This window comes from Botrytis porri (genome assembly GCF_014898465.1).
Source record: "Botrytis porri strain MUCL 3234 chromosome Unknown BPOR_005, whole genome shotgun sequence".
Taxonomy (NCBI): Eukaryota; Fungi; Ascomycota; class Leotiomycetes; order Helotiales; family Sclerotiniaceae; genus Botrytis; species Botrytis porri.
Window position 1 is genome coordinate 850,999 of NW_024066079.1, and position 9,333 is coordinate 860,331.

A 9,333-nucleotide genomic window follows, 5' to 3' on the forward strand; every position below is an offset into this window, starting at 1 on the left:
TCACTCTCTCACTCTCTCACTCTCTCATCTCCTCTTCCCCTCCCTCCCTCCCTCCCTCCTCCTCCTCCTCACTATTCCCTCTCTAAAACAGTAAATCTAGATCCACCATCTTATCTACGATTGTACAATTGTACAATTGCAATTACAAGATAATATGTAGTAGATGGTAGATGGTAGATTGTATATCTATCCATTCATATATCCCTATCCTATAACATATCATTTCTCACATCATCTCGATCCCATCACATGACCAGAAGCCAGATCTCTTGACAGATATCTGCAGCCACCACTACAACCTGCAACTGCAAGCCCAAAGCCAGACAGGCAGGCGACATCAACGTACAGCAAAAGCAAAAGCAAAAGCAAAAGCAAAAGCCAAAGCAAAAGCAAAGTAAAAGCAAACCCAACAAGCAAAAAGCAAAAAGCAGAATATATCTATTACATATGCACAGGAAAATGCAGTGCTACCAAGTTCGTCAGAAGCAAGTTTATCTCATTCATTTAATACTTAATATTCTTTCATTCCAAGTAAATAAATCCTTCTTTCATGATACACAGGAAAATCACTGCGCATTTTAGAGAAACTTCTGAACAGACCGATTATATCATTTAGTCCTCGTCCTCCCCAAATGATTTTACTGTACAAGAGAGAGCTGCTACAACGACCTGACCTCGAGCTAGAAATTTGCCTGATTACCTGCACCCACTTCCCACGAACCATCCTTTTGATATCATCCCATCATGAATGAACTATGTTATATTTCAATGCATCATCCACCATCACCATCACCACCAACCGTTCAGACGAGAAGAACAGAAGAAAAAAAGAGGAGGAATTCGCAGAACCAAACATTGGCCGCCCACCTTGCCTGCCAAAGCCCCCGCACCAACCAACCGCCTTGCACGCCCCCTTCCCTTTTACCATATTCAGAATTCCAAATGGTGGCAAGGTTTATTAATCTCATTATCGCAAATCGAGTCTGTTTTGGTGATGTGGGAAATACGTCTGTGCAGATCAAATGAAAGAGAACCCCATATAATAGAAGAAGAAAAAGACACCTTAACACCTTCGGAAACAACATTAGAGAATCGATCCCCGCAAGACACGATTGGTGCAGAACACTCATGCATTATGTGCCGGGTATCAAAGTTTCAAAGACTTATTTGACCCGTTTCGTGTACTGGGACTTCGCGATTGTATTATGATTGATGTGTTTGCGGTTGTGGCATACCAGCTTGTGGAGGCATATAACCTCCTCGTTGTTGATGAGCCATATAATTTTGATAAGCAATAGCTTGTTGCTGTTCCTGCGATAGCCCTTGTACACCAACGCCATAACCTTGATGCATTTGTGGTGCCTGTTGAGGCATTCCAGGTCGACCTTGTTGTTGTGGAGGTAAATGTTGTGGAGTTGGCTCCTCGGGTGATTCGACAGTGTTTCCATCATCAACTCCATTCTCACCATTTCCAGAAGGTTCGGGCGCATTTAGGCAAGCCTAATGAATATATGTTAGCATCGTGTCCTTATTGAAACGAGTGAGGCGGAATTATTCGCATACCTGAATCAAATTCTTTCCTTCCGCCTTTGTGACCAAAGGTTGTAACTTTGGTGTTGTGAAAGTGTATACAAGACCAGTCTCGGACACGACCAAGAGCAAGACTTGGGTCCCAGTTAAGACGGACAATTCGTATGCCTAAAAAGCAATCATATACCATCAGCCATCATTTCGCACACGATAGGCGCGTCGCATTGCATTGACGCGTGTCATTATTGACATGAATAACAAGTGAAAACTAACCTTCTTCATGATACCGGCCTTTCTTTTCGAGAATGTGATGTGGCGACGCGATTTATCTGTAATGAATTTGATCTCGATTTTTCTTCTTTCGCGACCGGGTTTATCATCATCGTCATCGTCGTCATCAGCGGTGGCAGGTCTTGCGCGTTTAATACCGCGAGCATCGGATCCAGCAATTGGGTTTCCGTTGCCGACAGCATGTTCGTCGAGAGCTGTTGGAGAATTCTGGTCGTGTTGATCTGTGATATCGGCCATTTTGATAAGATTTATAAAATAACTTAATTGAGGTAAGGTATGACGAGAATGACTGCTTTGAGGTTGTTGCCGACGACCTTACTGCTTATGGGGAAGTGGTGGAGAGGCTGTTGTCCTGCTTTGTCGCAGAAACCTGGTTAACGAAGACTTGATTAAGAATGGTGGGAATTTTTGGGTTGAGCCGAGTTTATTATCTCAGCCTACGAAAGGAAAAAAAAATAAAAAAATGGATGGGCTGAAATTTAACTGGAAGAGCAAAGGCCTCCGCGCGCCTTTATTTTTCTTGATTGCCGAGCACCGAGAAAAGCGGTAAGGAGGGATGGATGGATAGAGAATGGATGGATGGATTGGATGGATTGGATGGATTGGATGTATGGGATGGGATGGGATGGGATGGGATGGGATGGGGTAGGATAGATAGAATGATTGAATCGAGGAATGAATTTACCTGATGCGGGTGTTTGTAATTGTCTGTAATATAATTGGAAATGGAAGTAAGTGTAATAAGTGGTATTGATCGAAGGTGTACTCCTTAAAGGTGATTGTGATGGATGATGTAAGCGTGTATTGATTGTATTGGTTGGCAATGGTAATTGAATAGTCGTGGTGGTAACTGATACAAAAAAGAAGGATAAGTATTAGTACCGTACATAGAAATTATTTACTCGATCCGATCAATTTCCAGTGAATCATGGGATTTGATTCGATCAAAACTGGACGTCGAAGGGGGGAGTTTGGGGAGAATGTTCCAGGTTAAGATGTGGTATGGTGGTATGGTGGTATGGTACGGTTATGATACAGTACGCGGGACGTACGGCTTGACGGTTGCGGAAGTTGGGGGTGGTGCTTGGATGCGGATTTTGATGTGGTGCCTGGTTGCTTTTTCTTTTGGGTACGTACCTGTTTTTTGAAGGGGGACCTGTCTCTTGAAAGGGGGGCTCTGGCGAGTTCGATGTTTCGTTCCGTAGTAGTAAGAATAATAAAGTCGTAGTGGTGATTGTGGTTGTGATTGTGATTGTGGTCGGAGTGGTGGTTGTGTGAAGCTGTAGCTGTATCTGTAGCTGTAGCTGTCGTCGTAGTAATAGGTAATGGTAATAGCTGTACCGTCGGGACTCTAGAACTATTTCTTGTGGTTCGTTCCTGAGAAGGAGACTTTGGGCAAAAGTAACTGTAAAAAGAAGACGGGGGGAATTAATAGATTGATCAGGCAAAATCGCTGCAGCGTGAATGCAGGCAGTGGGAATGCGGGATGAATGAAAAGAGAATAGATTGATTCAAGAAAGCACAGGCGGATTAAACAATTAAACAGTTTGTTCGGTAGGGTCCTGTGCTGATACTGGCACTGGCACTGGTAGTCTGGTACTGAACTGTGATGTACGATTCGATGTATCTGTATGTAAACTTCTTTGGGTAAGGAGGAGATACACACTTACACACAAGATACTTCCGTATACACAACCGACAAGTTAGAGAGTCGAAAAAAGATGGGACACTGGGGGAGGCTGGGGTTGTGGTTGTATGAAGTGAAGTCAAGACTGATGGATTAAGTAAAGTCAGAAAAATGTGCTCGGTCGGGAAAGTGTGCAGTGCAGCCAGTAGTTCCGTTGTAGCCAAAGTGGTTGGTCGATTGGTCCCTTAGTCGAAGAAAGGTGGGTCACAATGTCTTGTACTGCAGACTATTGTATGCGGGAAGGAACGGTGGGGGGGGAATTTGTGAACTTTGTGTAAGACTGTAATAATAAGTGGGAGAGTGGAGAGTGGAGAGTGGCTAATCTGTGGTGTGATTGACATAGGAATTGTTGTAGAGATACACCAATCAAGTGCTGGAATCGTTGCAAGTGGAATGGGTCTGAAATGAAATTATCTGTGCATGTCGATTCGATTCAATCGCATACTAGAATATAACTGGTTAAGATGAGTTAGTTGAGTTCCATAGATTCCTGAATTAACCCTTTTTCCCAAAATTGCACAGACGATGAGATTTTAAAAATGGTTCTAAAGAAATCCACGTCGATGTCGAATTCGATAGTATGCTATCACCCAATTAAATGAAATGATGGAAATTGATATAATATCGAAAACTCAAAATTATTGATGGGCAATGTCCATCAACCACTTTGGTGAGTAGGGACAATCTCAAGGGACAACCTTCCAAAGTTCACTCTTTCATTAACTCAGTCCCCAATCTTTGACTCGGCTCTGGGTAAGCTTTTAGTGATGGGATCTATTGAAAAGCACTTGCAAGCATCGTGGAGCATCAACCATTCATAATCCCTACGTTACTCAAGGTAAACGAGATGGGCAAGGGACCTTTCAGCGAGGAAAGTGGCGTGCACCGGTATCAAACCCGGGAGCTTCTGCATCCCTGAAATTCTAATTTGAAGGTGGTGGTGGTGGGTGTGCTGTACGTGCTCGAATGAAGTGGATGATAGATGATGGATGGGTACGTCGTGGATTGATGGGGGGTGATTGAGTGAGTGACAGTCAGGGACTCGAACTCATTCATGTCATCAGTGGTGAGAGGAAGTAATTCTGGTCTCCTCTGCAATTCCAACTCGTACCATTTGAGATAACGATCGGAATTTTAATTTTGTGCTTTGAAGCAACTTTACTTCCAAGTGTCCGTAACAATGAAATTTTATATATGTGGCTCATGACCAATTCTCTCAATTGATCAAATTTCCAATCTGTACACACACAGTACACTCGAGTTCGAGTTTCAATCATCACCTCCAAGTAGATTGACTCGAGAAGGATTGGAAATCTCTTGGCAAATGGGGTAAGTCTGCGACAAGCATGAATCCTGCCCTTGTCTAGAATGGTTTGAGATAAGGTAATTCGGCCTATTGGCTAGAGTTCTCCCTGATCGTTCAATCATTGACTCAACAATAGATTGTATGGGAGATGGCCATGGAAATGTCTTGACTTGTGTGCTCTCTCCTGAACAAATGCAGAAATCGTTGCAGTAGTGTGGGAAACAGATAAATTGTGACCCGTAATCATTTCCCGAGCTGTTGGTAGTGTGCACTGTGCAGTGTGCAGTTGTATAGGAAAACATGGTAGTGTGGGGAGGAGGGTTGAAGATCAGTGCGACAGTGTGTTGAAAGTTGGTAAATGGTAAAGTGAGAAACTTTGAAACTTTGAAACGTGAAACTTTGACGATAGAGATGAAGAGGCGGATTGAGAGTGTGGGTATTGGAGGACAAATAGTAGGAGAGGGTGGAAAACGTGAAGCAAAGGAAGTGAGTGAGAGCGTTTGCGAGCGAGTGAGTGAGGGAATGTGTGAGCGTGGGAGTAGGGGTGGATAGATAATAATAATATGGCCAAACAAGAACAAGACCAATTTCGTCTGAAGTTAAGAACATTTATATTCCAACATACCTTACCGAAAGGGTATCTTTTGACACCTCTTCTGGGTAGCTACGGCGAAAATCAGAAGTAAAGAGGTTACTGTCGATGTTTGGGTGTGGTGACTTGTGTTACTTTGGGATAGTGCAGGGATTTAAGGACTTGGTCAAGAAATGCGTCTTGTTGGGGAGACAATTGAATAATGAATACTAAGTAGAATCAAAACCTTTTGAGGTCAAGGGTTAAAGAACAAATCTGAAAAGGGGAAGGGAAGTGTGACTCTTTTTAAACCTTTGAAGAGCATAAGGAGACGTTATTCATCTTTGGTATCAGTACCTAGTGGTAGTATGGATTTGCGTGTGTGTGTATGTGTGTGTGTGTCACTGATGAGGAAGCTATCTTTGAATTGAGGAGAAAAGGAAGGGGAACATCATTTTCATTGGATGATGAATCGCCCTCCCTATACATGGGTGACTTGACTATATAGAATTGTTCACTCGATTGATACCTCGGGGACACTACCGGTGTGAAGATTCAACAGATGTAACTACCGGTATTAAACATGTATCTAAGAAACTCTGAAGATCCTTTCAATAAGGAACAAAGCTCTTGTTGGATCGAGTCGATATTGAAAAATGGTTCAAAACAGAATCAGAATGCATCGCCTAGGTATGCATCATACACTTCTAGATGTGCTGAAGGTGTGAGTATACGAGATGGATATGATGGATATCGGAAATGAACAGAAATGAACAGAAATGAAAGGAGAACTACAAACTAAAGTAACTGACCTTATCAAATATGGGGATAAGTACCTCTTGGCATTTGCTCATACTTCTGGCCTTTGAAAGTTCCCAATGTTTGTGTTTCCCATGTATAACTCACTCACGACCAAATGTGAAGTCTGGGTCTACCTAACAGCAGCCAGCCTATGTGCTACATTTACAGTAATACAAGCACCAGTAATAACTACCATCCAGTTCCGTTGACGTTTACCCAGAACGACGGGCATCTCCAGATCTTAGATTTCTGCACATACCCGTGCATTGGATCTACCTGTATGATCTATGATCTATGATCTACCCGCATGTATAACCATCTTTTGTCACATGACAACCCTGCATTTGAAAAGTAATTCCAAGTCTATCTTGATTATCGATCGCTTCAATCGAGCGCAGCGAGGAAAGGGGGGTTTGGGGGCTGGCCCCCTTAGATATATATATAGATAGATATATATATAGATAGATATATATATAGATAGATATATATATAGATAGATATATATATAGATATACTTTAGGACCAAGAAAAAGGGTCGATATGAAGTCTTTCAAATTGGATCTTAGAACAATCAAGCTTTTTACAGAAAAGACTTTTCTGTAGTTGGACAGACTGTCAGTTCGTTTGTGAATAGATGGGGCATTTTCAAGCCTCACCCGTTATCAATAAATAATACCCTTTCAGTTAACTACGGGTATTGTTGAACCAAACTTGAAGCGGATGATACTCCGTTGGACGAGCTCTCAAGCTTTCCTGTTCCTGCCTTAAGTTTTCTCAGTACATTTTTACACTCCGAACCCTTGGAGAAGATCATGAATAACTTACAAGTTACAAGCCAGCAAGCACAAGCGCAAGCAATGATCAATCAAGCACAAGCCTCCAACCGCTTTCTCTCTCTCTCTTCCTCGTGCTCGTGCTCGTGCCCGTGAGTCGTCAGTCATCACCAAAATATCAACTGTATATCTCTCATATATCATATATCCATGCATGACATAATCAATGCCTCTCGCGATATCATTATTGACCCATTTCACATTCCCAACTCCCAATTCCCTCAAAGTATCAAGATTTATTCAACCAATAGATTATCATCACATACCTGGGAAGTTACAAAATTCGCAATCCTCTATCGTCATTGGCTCGATATGAAATTTGTTACTTCTCCTCCCATCATGAGGCAAAATTCGAAACGCCAATTGTAGAGAAGAGAAACCCCCAAATCCTTGAACCCCTCGTTTTCAAGCACCGCCATTACAACAACACTCAAGATCTTACCACGCCGTCCTTTTACCGCAGTCACACAGTCACACTGCTGTTACAATCTTCTAGAATGATACGAATGGCACCTATTGCACGGCCCATTTCACGAAGCCTGAAGCAATGTGTGCAAATTTCTCACGATATGAATGGGTATTGCTGGTAAGGGAAGTGTTTCTGTTTCTGTTCTATCTTAGGACGGTAAGATCATACCACCATTGAGGCAATACTAACGATTACCTTCCGTTTTTACCTCTTACCGTGGTGGTTTTCTGTAGTAGGTGGTTCTTCATTTCTTTCCTGTCGCAAGAAAGGTTCTCACACTATGGTGGCTTATTCTTCTCTTTCCATTTGATTGTCTATCTTTTTCTTCATTTCACCTCTATCTTTTTCAACGTCTGCCAAGCAAAGCTCAGTGCATTGATTGCTTGACTTCTCTTCATTCTTCGTCTTGTTCATTCGTTGCAACTACGAACATAGTCCAATCAGTGGTCTGTTTACACAAATTTAGACGCCGGACGTCCTTTTACTAAGACAAGACAACCTTCACTTCTTTCATTCATTTATACTTCTTTAATATCGAATTTAACATCGAGTTGAGTATAGCTGGTACTATTCAACAGGACAAGATGGCGGATAAAATTCTTTTGACATATGTTGTTCTGGACATACTCTTTGTAGGTTCAGGTGCATTATTGCTTGGATTTGCCTTGACGACGAAGACTGGTACTTCGCAGGCTCCTACTATTGCGAGTGTAGCTACAGATTTGTTGTTGATGGGTACACCTTTGAATGGTCAGTTTTCACATCTGCTCCTTATAATGTTGATCTGGGAAAGAAGTATAGCAATGAGCTAACATCACTCGTACCCTATAGCCGCCATTGGAAATGCAATCTTAATCTTCTTCTCCTTCCTCCTCTCAATTCCCGCCATGCTCCTCAGCACCACTCGCGGCTGGCTCAAAGTTCATGGATTCATGGTCGTTGTCTGTGGTCTCTTCACTCTCATCATCGGTCTCGATATTTGGTTCGGTACACTAGAATCGAAAGAATCTCTTCTCGATACATGGACTGCCCAATCTACGACGACGCAAAGTCTCTTGCAGGAACAATTGAGCTGTTGTGGATATTTCAATAGTACGAGTGCGCCACCTTTCGTAATCGATAGTACATGTCCTAATGCTATTATTGCGGCTACAATGCCGGGATGCTCAGCGGCATTTGTTAAGTTGGATGGATTATTCTTGGATGTTATCTTTACGGCGGCTTTTGGAATTGTGGGCTTGGATGCTGCGCTTATTTTTGGTATTGCAATGCTTAATAAGGATCGTAAGGAGAGGGAAAGATATAGATTTATTGATGAGAAGAATGGGACGGGATCTTTTTAGGTTATAAGCGAGGGTGGGTGATTGGAATGGTGGCTAGATGGATTTATGGTGTTGGGTTCGCGAGATGGGATGGTCTAAGGTGTTGAGGTATAGGGGAGTTGTGGTGAGGTTTTGGTGGATGGAGGGGTACGGGGAATGGGGGATGAAGGGGGTATGCTGTGTTGCAGGGAAGTATGGTCGTGAGGAGGGGAATGGACGAGATTGTTAACAGGGAGGGAGAGGGGAATTCCATGATATGGCAAATAAGTTGCAATAGAAGGATGATACGATTCTATGGAAATGAAAAGGAGCCGGGGCAGGAGCAGGAGCAGCATAAAACAAGTGAAGCTGAATGGAACAGGAAATGCAATTACTCATTTGGGGAAGTTTCATATTTCACCATGAATAATCCAATGTAATCACAACGCTTCATTTTATACTTTGATGTCTTGTTGGTTGTTTTTTGAGTTGGTTCTTTTGTAGCTTATATTTTATGTGTTTAATGGTTTCAGATTTTTGGGAT

The 9,333-nt window shown here is 42.4% G+C and overlaps 2 protein-coding genes across 2 annotated transcripts; one reads left to right on the top strand and one right to left on the bottom strand.

Moving 5' to 3' along the window:
- Nucleotides 1-414: 414 nt before the first annotated feature.
- Nucleotides 415-6,092, bottom strand: EAF01_003969 (uncharacterized protein). The gene is made up of 7 exons (XM_038912223.1): nucleotides 5,440-6,092; nucleotides 3,492-3,963; nucleotides 2,959-3,226; nucleotides 2,507-2,671; nucleotides 1,804-2,176; nucleotides 1,564-1,698; nucleotides 415-1,500 (listed from the first exon to the last, which is right to left on the bottom strand). The coding sequence occupies exons 5-7, from the start codon at nucleotides 2,056-2,058 to the stop codon at nucleotides 1,204-1,206; spliced, it is 687 nt and encodes a 228-aa protein (XP_038771907.1). The 5' UTR covers nucleotides 2,059-2,176; nucleotides 2,507-2,671; nucleotides 2,959-3,226; nucleotides 3,492-3,963; nucleotides 5,440-6,092; the 3' UTR covers nucleotides 415-1,203.
- A 1,980-nt stretch (nucleotides 6,093-8,072) lies between these two features.
- Nucleotides 8,073-8,831, top strand: EAF01_003970 (uncharacterized protein; the record flags this gene model as incomplete). Its single annotated transcript, XM_038912224.1, has 2 exons — nucleotides 8,073-8,238; nucleotides 8,320-8,831. The coding sequence occupies 2 exons, from the start codon at nucleotides 8,073-8,075 to the stop codon at nucleotides 8,829-8,831; spliced, it is 678 nt and encodes a 225-aa protein (XP_038771908.1).
- Nucleotides 8,832-9,333: the final 502 nt, after the last annotated feature.

Excerpts from the sequence above, each read along its gene's own strand:
- EAF01_003969 (XM_038912223.1), bottom strand. The coding sequence starts at position 2,058 with ATGGCCGATATCACAGATCAACACGACCAGAATTCTCCAACAGCTCTC. Across the intron at positions 1,699-1,803 it reads AGGCCGGTATCATGAAGAAG|GCATACGAATTGTCCGTCTT; the intron begins GTTAGTTTTCAC and ends ATTGCTTTTTAG. Across the intron at positions 1,501-1,563 it reads AAGGAAAGAATTTGATTCAG|GCTTGCCTAAATGCGCCCGA; the intron begins GTATGCGAATAA and ends TATATTCATTAG.